The 12,894-nt window shown below is 39.7% G+C and overlaps 1 protein-coding gene across 1 annotated transcript in view; it reads right to left on the minus strand.

The window, feature by feature from the left end:
• Positions 1-12,894, minus strand: part of b3gat2 (beta-1,3-glucuronyltransferase 2 (glucuronosyltransferase S)) — a 64,006-nt gene that overhangs the window by 3,620 nt on the left and 47,492 nt on the right. Inside the window, exon 3 of the mRNA XM_004554613.5 lies at positions 12,274-12,422. Within this exon, the coding sequence (XP_004554670.1) occupies positions 12,274-12,422 (149 nt within the window). The remainder of the gene's footprint in view (positions 1-12,273; positions 12,423-12,894) is intronic.

The following is a 12,894-nucleotide window of genomic DNA, read 5'->3' on the forward strand; positions in this document are numbered from 1 at the left end:
GGCAGTCGTGTGAAACACACTCCCGTTGATGGTTTCATGCAACAACAATAACAAAGAAAAGGAATACACCAGCAAACCATCAAACAGATATAAAAACATATGAGGGTGGGGGATTGGTTTTACAATAAATATCAGGGTACATTAAACTCATTTTATTGTTGAGATATAGAAATGCAACATCACCAGGAAAACAAGTCTATCAGAACAAACGTAATAACTATACATGTAATGTATCATATTACTTTCCATTACACATATAAAAAAATAAAGAACCAGCAGATGATACTGATACTGTTTCACTCTTTGTTTGTAACTGTCCGCTATTGTCAACTAATAATAGTAGGCTAAATCTGTCATGAGTGTATGACAGTGGGAACAGCTCTACTCGGGGGGCTCTGTCCCTCCTCTCTCCTCCTGTATAGCTGCACAATGGTGGTCTGATAATGTGCCTCACTGTTCATTTTCTTACAAGCTTTCTTATGTTTCCAGAAAAAGCCTTCACAGAACCTGACTTGGACTTGATTCCCATTTTAAAAAGCATGTTTACAGCCTTGCACACAAACCCGTTTGGTGTTTTGGATACTGATGAGACTTAAAGTTAGGGGTGGGGCTGCTTTGACTGACAGGTGTGTCCACACAGGAGGTTGTAGCTGTGTGCTAGCTTGGAGATGGCGGAGTGTTCGTTTCCTCTGTATTTGTGCAGTTGATGGTTTTTGAAACATATCTGATTGAATTATCTAGATTTAGTGACAGAAATTGTTATTAATCACTTATTTAGCACAAATTGAAAGCCTTGTGTGATACCCTGGAACTAAAAGGTTGTTAGGTGTTGGAAAAAACAGAGTTTAAGTTAACATGCATGCGGCATGGTGCTTTGATCTTTACTGAGATGGAAGGTGTGTCCTTTTAACTGCACAAATCACTGTCCTTTTATTCTTCTATGAAAGTATAAACTATTAGGATTTTAATACAAAAATTTGAGGTACAATATTTACTGACACAGATCAGTGGTGATTTCTACTCAGTGGCTTCTTGGTGTCAGTATGAAACCAATGTACTGGTCTAAATCAAGTGTGCAGTTGTATTTCCACTCATTGCAGATGCATTTTGAACCTTCAGTCCTCGATGATCTGCATATGAAATGCCCCATGGAGTAAAAAACAAGTCTGTGTTCTCTGCAGCAGAGATAGCATTGTATCCTCCTGCTGTTGGATTTGATGGTGCTGGTGTGCTGCGAGGGATTCCACTTGCAGGAAACAGCCTGACACCTCGAAATGGTTTGAATCAAAAGCAGCACGCACCTCACTGCAGCTGTTTGTCTTGTGTTTTCAGTCAATTTCACAGCAATATATTGGTGAGAAAACAGTACAATGGATGCAACGATTGATATTTTCCTGGAGAGGAGAACAAATTCCATTCCATGTAGTTTCAAATGAGTTTTTTTGGGGGGGAGTTTATAACTAATGAGCCCATAATTCAAGTGTGTCCGAAACTGCACACACAGTGACTCACAAAGGCATGATTTATTGCTGGCTGTGGACACTGACGTTGTTTTTGCGCTTCTTCAGGTGGAACGTGTCACTTCCTGCACACTGAGCTGCTAATTGGCCCGCTTTGCATATCTAACGAGGCTAATGTAGCAGCCGCTCCAGAGCTGTGGGGGAAATGGTATCTGTGCGTGCGCGTGCCAATTATGCAGCCAGAGTGCGCTCCCTGTTCCCCGTATACTCTTCTCTTCCCCCCAGTTTGCTCTCTGTTTTCCTCATTCATCAAGTCCACTTTCTCTCCCATGGCCTTACTGCTGGTTTTACCTCAGTCCTATTTCCTGCTCTAGCTTTCGTTTCCACCCTCAGGCAACTCGGAGACAAAAAAAGCTTTTTCAGGTTAGAGAGCTCTGTGCTTTTTTCCCCCTTAATAGCATATGGTGGGGGAAGGCCTGTTTCTACCTATGAGCAAGAGGAACTTATATAGCAGAACTTTTACCTTAAAGGGGACCTATTATGTTTTTGGCTTTTTCCTTTCAGAGCTCTTCAGATCACAATTGGAGCAAAGCGGAGGCTGTGATGTCACCCATTGGTTTTGGATTTAACAGTAGTGTTTGGCTGCCATCATGTTTGATGGAGTTTGATTAAAAGTTGGATGCTAACTTATCATACTTAAGTAGCATGCTGCATAAATAAAATGCACAGGTGCATCATGCAGACACACAAACCTGCTTGTCTTTAGCCTTCTGAATTTTCCTTTAACTCTTTAAATCTATTTTAAATCTATTCAGTTATGTTTTATTGAGCTTGATATTTGTATTTAGCTCATCTCACTTTTGTACTTTGACGTTGTGTTTTAGATTGCTCTTCAAGTTTTTGTATTCAGGTTTATTTGTTGTGTCTTTTTTCTTGAGCTCTTCGTTTTTATTAGTATTGGGTTGTGGTTTGATTCTATATTTGATTTGTATCCTTTTATGTCATTTGAGAGTTTTTGGTTCTTGTCGTCAGCCTTGCAGATAGCCTGGGCTGCTGGAGGCTTCCCGTGATGCATTGAGTGCTTCTTCTTCACTCACTTCTTTTCACTCTGTGTGTGTTTATACACCACTTTGCATTTAATCATTAGTTATTCATCTCTGGCTCTCTTTTGTCCTGTCTTCCTCCTCTTGCCCTGAACCGGTTACTTCATATGTCTGCCCCTCACTGAGCCTGGTTGTGCTGTAGGTTTCTTCCTATTAAAAGGAGGTTTTTTTTCTTCCCACTGTCACCAAGGGCTTTCTCATGTGTGATGACTGATTGGTGGGGTTTTCTCTGTATTATTGTAGGGTCTTTACCTTATTCCACTCTAAAAAGGGCCTCAAGGTGACTGTTGTTGTGATTTGATAAAAATATAAATAAAACTGAACTGATGTGAAATTTAGGTTCTAGCTTTGGCCTTAGTGTTTTCTCCCTGTGCTCATGTTTAGTTCAGCGTGTCTTGTTTTCATTTCAAAGTTTCTGCTTAGGTTTTGTTTTCTTTTACTTAGACTTTGAATTACAACTTTTATTTCCTCATTATTCTATTGTGTTGTTTCCTTATTGAGCCTCTGGTTTCTGTTTGCTTTGTGCTCTTCAAGGAATAAATTCAGAAATTATTTTGGTGTTTCCCAGTTTCTTGAATTTATAGATTGGTGTCATTGTCCCTCCTCTATCTCATTCTGTGTTTGTTTTATTTTTGTTTTTTTAACCTCACTTCTTTTTTATTTCTGTGTCCTGTCCTGTACATGCGCATCTCATTTACCCCCTGCATTCAATTCCCTTTCAGTTTGTGTATAAATAGGCATTCCTTCATTCACTGTTTCATCATCCACACGCGCTGCGTATCCCCTACAACGTTTTAGTTTCATATTCCAAGTGATTTTCAGGCTTTTAAATTCCCTGCTAATTTTTGTCTTGATGCACGCTCAATCTTCCAGGTAATAAAGTTCTGAAAGTCAGAAAGGAAGCTATATCCACGTAGATGAGTGACAATATGTCTTCTCCCAAGGCGAGGGCCAGCATGGCGAGCCAGATGGCTGGCTTACTGTTCCTCCCATTTACATGAATTAAGAGTTAGCACTTTGTGTGTCTTCCAATCAGCACTGGGCCCTACACTCTGGTCCTTGAAAAGAACTGCTCCACATAGAAGATTGCTAAGTAATGGACTAATAATGCACTGGAATTTCAAACTTCTTGGATTGCTCATACCACAAAAGGCACCAACACAGTGGAAAGGTCCAGTTCAATGACTATTTAGTGGATGTGAGCTGCCTCTATTCAGACTCCTATCAAAGGGGCCAAGCCCCTAAATCCAACATCCAGTTAAATAAACACACATTTCTTTAAGTGCCATCTCCTGATGTCTTATGTGCTAATTATTGCTCCTTCAAACAGGAGCTTTTGCTCTTGGTATCGAAACAGTGACACAAATTTTTAAGAAAAAGGGTTCCAGCAACCAACGACACTTTTAAATACCTCTGTGATGTCAGTGGTTTATATCAAAACAGTATTTCAGAACCTGCTGTACAGAAAGGACACAGCTTTGATTTACCTAATATAAAACAGACCAATTTAGGTGTTATTATTATTATTATTATTATTTTACTGGGTCACTTCCGCTAACAATGATTTTAAATTTCCTTCAGACTCCCTGTGACAAAAGTCTAGGAAGGGAGCACTAGAGTGAAGTAGAGTCAGATTGAAAAGATAATCATGGCACAGCAAGGAAAAAGTGAGAACTCATTTTGGATTCAGCACCATACTGCAGATGGATTAAAGTAAGGCTGCTTTTTACAAAAGTCACTATGAATAAAAAGAAGCATGTCAGTTTTGCAACTCAATTTGCAACTTAGCAACATGGAATCTGAAATTATGTTTTACTTCTCTCTTCTCTGTAATATGCACACTGCTGGCCAAAATGGCCAAGAAATTTCAAATAATCATGTCAGCCTATGTAAATATAATCCAGACCCAGAGCGAAGAACTCAGACTTCAGGCTGCTCTAAAGGCTCAGTTTCCATTGCTAAAAGAGAGATGGTGTTCAATTTTAAGTCTAAGAATAAAATATGTGAAGATGGAAATGAGCGTCATCAGTTTCGTCTAATGGTTTAAACTTCATTTAAACTGAAATCAAATCTGCTTAGCAGTGATTCCAAATCTTTGGAGAGAATTTACCTGATTGTCACGACTTGGGATTTTATTTATTAAGACCTTTCCTCACTTGCTGCTTCCAGTGTCTATAAGCTTCTCCAGGCTCTGTTATTACATTCAATTGAATCTGAAATATCTCTCACTCGACAGAAAGGAAAAATGCATTCATAATTTGTAAATGCACTCAAGATGCTTTAAGGATTGTGTCACCAAAAACCAGACCAAGAAGTGGTCAGAGATGTGTTTAGCCACATTAATGCCACTAAAATTAAGTTTGGCAGAAAGCTGAGAGCCATTTGTAATGAAATAGACAGCAGTGCAGTCTTTCACCCCAGAGCTCCCTGGGTCCCCTGTCATTCTGTCTTCTTTCTTTTTTAAAATCTTCCTCAATCAATCTATGTATCCTCTTTTCTCTGCATAGGCTTTTACCCTCCTCATCCTTTCTCTCTCCTCGAGCTCCTTTCCCTCCTGTGCTATCATCTGTCTCCATCTGTTCCCGCCATCCCCCTCCTTTCTTGTCCTGTCACTGCTGTCTGTTGCCGTTACTCTCTCGATCTAACTACATTACAGCTCCTGACAGTCGTCTCCAGATACTGACCCAGCCGTCAGATGAGCGTTTCTGGCCTACATTGTCAAGGTCGACGTTCAGGTTCTATGGTCTGATCCCAGATACCGTCCTCAAAGTGCCCAGAGCTGGAGTTAGGGTGTGTCTGCTGGTAAAAGTAATATCTTCCAGTAATATGAATAATAATATGCCAGTTCAGACCAGTCTTAACCAATAAAACCAAGAACAAGGTGTAGACCCAAAATGATTACAGTTCATACTAAAAACAGGCCCTGAAATAGGGTGTGCTTCTCACTCAGATGCATTACTCCCTCACAAAGCCAAACTGAATTTTTAAACACTGAGATACTGACAGTTACCATTTACAGTCTGAGTAATTTCAGAGTTTATCTGTGGAAAAGCTGAAGCTACTAGTTGCCACACAGCAGCCAAGAAGCATAAAGGATTTAGTTTGTAAAGAGAGGTGGTCAAAGTCTCTCCTGAGACGTGTGCAAACCCAATAAGAAAAATACAGGTTTTTCCAACTGTAAAACCATTCCTGTTTTGGGATTGTCTCCCCGCAAAGACACCAAACCAGCTGAAACTGATTAACAGCCCCCTCTGCTACTTAATGTTGACACTCGCTGTGGCTCTATGTGTCTGTGAGATTTCATGTGCAGGTAGATACATTTGTCAAACTTGCTACAGAGCCAAACGAATTGTCTCCAGTATTTGTGCGAAGCCAACAGGTCATTCCTGCTATATTTTTACCTTTAACTCCTCATGTAACTCTACAAGGCAAAAAAACAGCTAGCTGCTGTTTAAACCTCTATTTACGAGGAGTAGCCAATTAAACGAAACCTAAAGAGAGACGGGCCTTTCAGAATCATGCAAAGTTGCTTAAGTAACATCTAATGAGCAGAACAGGAACTTAATTTGTGTGATAAAGTGACAGATCCTGATAAAAATCATGACCAAAACTGAAGCAAAATTGAAAGCTACACTGCTCAATAGTGAAGAGTAGTGTAGCTACTGTGTAACTGATTGTTATGACTTGGAATTTTATTCCATAAGACCTTTCGGCATTTGCTGTTTCCACAGTTTCACCTCAAGCTAAAAAGGGCAACATTTTTCTTTATATTATACTTATGTGCTTAATATTCAACTTTTTCAGAGGTGGCAGTGTAAAAAGTTTATGCAAAGATTTATGTCAGTCTAGTTTTTTTTGTTTTGTTGTTTTTTAAAGTCAAACTGCATGTTTACAAATACTTTTGATTAGAAACTGTATTACCCAGTAAGCTTTTACCTTTTACTTTTTGATTTTTAGCACTAGGTATTATTTATATACTTAAACTAAACATGATTTAGATTCCACAGTCTTTGTTGTTGCCTTGTCATTTTTTACTGATGTGTCTATATGACAGATGTGACAGTGTGTGAGACGCGCTGCGTTCTGCACTGTCTGAGCGATGTTTCGCGTTTTAGCCTCACATGAGTGACTTTATGAGTGATGATGTCACATCCCTTTGCTATTGTAACGCTGACGTGATAAATGCTGATACCACATCGTCCTTTCTGGGCTGCTCTGGCTGATGACTGATGATGTCACGGGCTGCTAATAACCTGTATTAATATCAGCGGCAGGGCACCTCCATTAGTGTAATGGGGTTGATAATGATGATGATAGTTTCAACACAGAGCTGTCTGCAGCAGCCGCAGCCATCAGTAAATGATGATCCAGCAGCTCCAGGGGATCTTTATCTATTCCCTGCAGGAAACATTTACCCATAACCCATCAGGGACTTGGACCCAACACTGTGACCTGCACACACATATACTGAACCACAATGATTAAATTCTGTATTTGCTTATTTCGGATAAAACAGCAGCTTTGGTATTTTTTTCTGAAAATAAAAAGTACTTGAATGCAAGCCTTAAAGAAAGTGAAGTTAAAGTACTCCACTGGTAAACAAGTCTTTGAGTTGTACCATCATCGGTTCGTAGCAGGAAAATCTGGGCACTGTTGTGTGTAACAAGCTGTAATGGTGAAGTGAAATAATATTAATAGAGTAAAGTGCACTAAAAGCTTACCAACAAGAGTCCCACCAAACATAATGAGAGTGAGAGTGGGTGAGAGGAAAGCCAACAGGGAGGCATCATCATCATCTGAGCTTTAGTTGTGTAACACTTGTGACCAAAGTTTGTCATCAAATCAAAAACTATTTCAGCATTCATGAAGAGATGTTATCATTGCTGGTGTGAAACTCCAAAATGCTGAGAACTCTGTGCTGTGATTCCTCCGTGTACTCTCACTAACACCTGTGTGCTAATGTGTGGCGTAATTAACAAAGAAAACTGTTATTTAAACTGATCGGATAATGTGACAATAGAGATCAGTTGACTACATCATCCTATTGTCATAATATCAGATTGACTGATTATTAATTTATTTATATTTGAGTCGGTATCGGGCCGATAGCCAGTCCACACATCGGTGCATCAGTATCTCTCTCTCCAGCAGGCTTCTTACGCCAAGCTTTTTAAAAGTAATGCAACAGTCGACGTAAATACCTCCTGTAAAAAGTAATTTACAATTTTTTTTCCTCAAAATTATGTGCTTTTACACTTAACTGCAGGTTAAAAATCTTAACCTGAGTGTGTGCATATTTCCTCTAGCAGTGGGATTGTTCATATCCCGAGTAACCTGGGATACAATAGAAACACAATATGTTGCCCACAATAACAAAGTTGGGTTTTTTTAATAACAATAATAATAATGATGTCGATATTATGAGATACTCGATACACTGCAAGGCAATCATCAGTGATTAGGGATGGGAACTGAGAACCGGTTCTCGTAGATTGGTTCCCAGTAGTCAATTCCTTGGAATTGTTAGTCTGCCTGCCTTTCGAAAATAGAAAAATAGCTAAAGTCTAGAGCAGGGCTGGGGGACTCCAGGCTTTGAGTGTCGCTGTCCTACAGGTTTGTCCTTGATCCAACACAGCTGATTTAAATGGCTAAATTACCTCCTCAACATGTCTTGAAGTTTCAGGTGTGATTCAGGTGTGTTGACCCAGTGCGACATCTTGAGGCCTGGAGCTCCCCAGCCCTGGTCTAGAGGATGGATATGGGCATTTATTTTTATTGCACAAAAGGACGAGATAAATGGTAAAGTGGAAAACTGCATCCAGGACAGAAACAACCAGATTATGCTGCTAACACAACTTCACTTCTTTGCAAGCATCTGTCGAGATACCAGGCTAATGCTAAGCTAGCCAAGACCCCAGGTGAACGCTGAGTGGATGCCGACCCCAGCAGCCAGATCCTGAGGCTGCAGCCTCTATTTCTACCTGTTCACGTTTATAAAGCAGAATTGCTCTGGTTTGAATTCTACAATGAGAACCCAATGACAACTGATAAGAGAATCAATAAGGAATCGAATCGCTAACTGATATCAATAATGGAATCAGAATTGCTAAATTCTTATCAATTCCCATCCCTATCAGCGATACAGCGCGATACCTGTGTAACTGAAAAAGATAAAGCACTATTGTTTTTCCGCCCCTCATCCCCGCCCACAAAAGTTACAGACCCATCTGTGGTTTTTGTCCCATTTTCTGAATAAACTCAGTTGAGCTTGTACAAACACATGTTAGAGATGTTTTTAATTTTGTTTCTTTGTTTTGCTTATTTTTATTCAGCATTTTTCAGGTAATTGCAACACTTATGTAGTACAACATCAATATTAAGTTATTAACTCTAATATAGTCATTGAACTTAATAATGTGTTACTTACCTTTACATTCTCTATAAAACCTTTTTAAGTCAGTGATAATTACAACATGTTTTCCATCAGATTGCTTAGTTTTACGCTCCTCTTTCATTTTCTGCAACAGCCTCACTGTCTTCAGCTTCAACAGCAGCAGAAACTAATGAACTAATTATGTTTGTTGGGCCACACTGTGGATCCTTTTGAGGCTCCGCTGTTGACAAAAAAATAAAATAAAATCTGGCAACAGCAATGATGTCCTCACGACGCAACTAAAAGAAACATTTTAAAACAACGAAGCTTCACAAGGTAAAACTCACTGAAAATGTGATGGAGTTCAGCAAATGTCTAATTAATCATTTTAGGAATTTAGTAAAGAATAAGAATAGACAACTCGATACATTTAAGAAATCAATTTAAACCTGAAGGTGTCGGGAGGACAAAGATCACAGGGCCACCAGAATCCTTTAAAACCCTCTCTCTGGGAAACCATAAACACCCCAACCCATTTTTACAGAACAGCCAGTAGCTTTTGATGTATTGGGTACGGATGAAATGTCCCAGTGGGCATTATCAGGATGTATTTCTCAGAAGAAATGATCAATAAACTTGAGTAAAATTGATAGAGCTATAGAAGTTATTGCAAATAAATAACTCTTGAATCTGAGGATTTCTGTCACTGATCCTCAAATTCATCCACTGAAAAAACAACAAACACTGGTGTGATGGATAACCAGTGGTCACTGCTGACTGGTCTGGAGCTAAAAAAGTCAAACTGGCTCTAAGGCGTTAATAAGAAAAGCACCCAAAAAACAAAACAAAGAGAGCATGTAAATGCCACTTGCAGACTTGGTACTTTTTGGAACAGCTGTAGGCATCGCACGTTGAGCTCAAGCTCATGTATTCCTTGAAAGGTAAAAACATAATAGGATCCATTTGTCACAAAAAGTCCTTTAAGGCGCCTCTGTGATGGTTGTCAAGAGGATGAGTGGCTTCATAAAACCGGGTGCCAACAGGGGCTGTGGCGATTTGAGATGAGCTGCATCGATCTAAGCTGTCTAAGCACACAACTAGAATTGATAGCGCTATAACGCACTTTCTATTCAATTCAGGCTGTGTGTGTCTAAGTTTAGACTGTGCCACTAGCTTAAAGCATGACTCATGCTGTCAATAGCAGAGGGGGAGGGGGATACCCCATGGTTACTGCTGTGATGGTCACTATCATTATGGCTGTATTTGTGCCCCAGACACACAAATGTGCACATGCTAGATTAAAACTGATAAATTGGATAAATAAATTGGGCTTTTATTAAGCACTAGCCTGTGCGATTCACCTCCAGTGTGCAGGTCACTGCAGTTTGATAACTCTGGCTGAATGTGGCCTATTTACAAACTGCATATTGAGATATACTAGTGTTTGCTCCTGACATGTTGGCCTGTCATTCAGTTTCACAAAATGTGCACAGCTGCTTAATGTTTGGACTTTAAACATTTATATAGGAGTAAAAATAAAAGTTGCTTTCCATCTGTAGTGGAGAAGAATGTAATGCATTGTGTGAGTTAGAATTCAGGTTTGCTCAGTGACCTTGAGCCTGTGTGCATATAAGAAAAAAAAGAAAAACATTAAAAATTTTTTTTTACTTAGGACGGAAAGAGAAAACAGCCAGTGGGCTCCCTAAAAGTGATTGTGATTCCACCTTCTTCAAGGTGTAGAGACACACAGATACAGTTGTGCAACACCAAATGCTTCATTTTTTCTTTAGCCTCTTGTGTCATTGGTGAGAACTGCATCTCTCCAGCCTTTAACAAGTACAATGTCCTCTCACAGGATGTTAAAAACACTTCTAATCAATGATTATTTGGCCCCGTTAAATTGAAATCTGCATTAAATAAATGTTAAAATTAAATAGATACAGATACTGACACACCACAGCTATATCAAATATATAGCACTGTTATCATTTGGACATTGTAGATCAGGTCCAACGTAGATCGTTGTAGATCGTTGTAGATCAGGTCCAATGTAGATCGTTGTAGATCGTTGTAGATCAGGTCCAACGTAGATCGTTGTAGATCGTTGTAGATCAGGTCCAATGTAGATCGTTGTAGATCAGGTCCGGTCTATCAGTATTCTAGCAGTTTAGTAAAGATTAAGACTAGACACCTGGTTTTTGAGACATATTTCAGGGAACAATTTGAACTTGAAGGTGACGGGCCAAAAAACAAGGGTCAATATTAGGATTAATGTCTTGGCTAAAAGAACTAAGAGAGGTCTTCACTGACATAAGCAAAACTCGCAGCCTTAAGTGGATAAATCCAGTTTCCCTCTCTTAGTGATATCATTTTACTTACGATGGGAGTGTGAGCTAATGGTTATGGCAGGATTTGAACTGGTCGAAAACAGCTGTGTAACTAGGTAACTACGTTGAACTGCCTTATCTAACTGAATGGACTTTTTTGGGGACCAGGAAGTTGTATAAAGAGGTTTCTTTAATACATAATCATTTGATGAATCATTTTCAATTTTTGCACGTTCTTTCAAGGCAGTGCCTGACATCAGCTCATTAACTTAAAATTGCACAAGGGGCCAGGTTTCAGGATTAAATATAACACCTATGTATAATCAGCCAAGCTTCATCCTACACTGCACAGCTAATTTTGTAAAAATGTCTGAATATGGAATTCAAATTTCATCTGAACTGCATTTTCTGCATTTCATTTAAAATGTGTCTGATCAGGTTACATGTAAGTGTCTACGCATACAATATAGCAGCAAATTAGCAGGAGTAGGAGGCATCTCAGGCTTGGCAGTGCTTGGAGCCCAATACACTTTCACTGGCGTTATGCAAAACCAGAGAAATACACCTTAAGGGTAAAAATGAGTGAGTAAAGTGAGCAACTGTACTGCAGCAGGCAGCTGGACTGACATAGGAACGTCTCCATTCTGTGAGAAGAAAATGTAAAATAGCAATGAAGAAAATGTATAAAATTGTTTCTGTGTGAAACCGTCTACCTGTGTGTGTATTATAAAGCTCACTGCAGTCGCCAACTTCAACATGTCTACAGTTGTTGAGTTCTGGTCAAAAGTCTGATGGGACAATCGTTAGTCTTAAAAAGAACATCTTTGCTTTAAGTTTGAGTATAAAGGAAATTTTCCATTTCTAGGAAAGTCCTCTTCAGCATATTTGAACATGTTTTTACTGGGTGTTTCAGGTCCCAGTAGAAGGTGTTAAATTCTGTCACATCACCTCGCCTTAATGAAATTCTTTTCATTTTGTTGCAACAGACACAGACATGCCCGGTTACTGACCCGTGTGCAGTTGTTCGCCTTGGGCTCCAAGTCGGTGACCTTGGTGATCTGCTTGAGGAAGTCGGATTCCTGCATCCCCGGCTGGGAGCCTCGCCGTTTGAACTGTGCCCGCGGGTTCGCCAGGATCACCTGAAGATTCACTGCAAATCCTGAGGAGCCGGAGGAAGAAGAGAAGACTAAGGTGAAGGGATGAAGACGCTAGCCAGCATGGATAAAAGGGACATTACGAGGCTGTTGTAATCACAGCAGAAAATGACCAAGTTGATTAGTGCATCTAATGACTGTGATATGGCTGATATGAAATTCATTTACCACAGGGGTCTGCGTTCTCTGGTGATAATTGTACTTTAGATGAGAAGGAAAATAAGTGAATGTCAGAGGGAAGAATGCTCAGGATGCCAGTGTGCTGGAGCAGAAGCAGGGATTAATGCGTGGCTTGAAACCAGATTTAATCAATCTGATTAGAAAAACTTGGTAACTGTGGGGAGAAACCGGCTGTGTGACTCCATGTAATTACAGCAGCGGGGGGAAAAAAGTATTAGCTGCCCTACAGCCAGAAATACATTTGAAGGTTTGGAAGTATTTCACATTGTGAGACAAGTTTTATATAATCTTTTCCAT

This window comes from Maylandia zebra, linkage group LG13, assembly GCF_041146795.1.
Source record: "Maylandia zebra isolate NMK-2024a linkage group LG13, Mzebra_GT3a, whole genome shotgun sequence".
NCBI classification, from domain to species: Eukaryota; Metazoa; Chordata; class Actinopteri; order Cichliformes; family Cichlidae; genus Maylandia; species Maylandia zebra.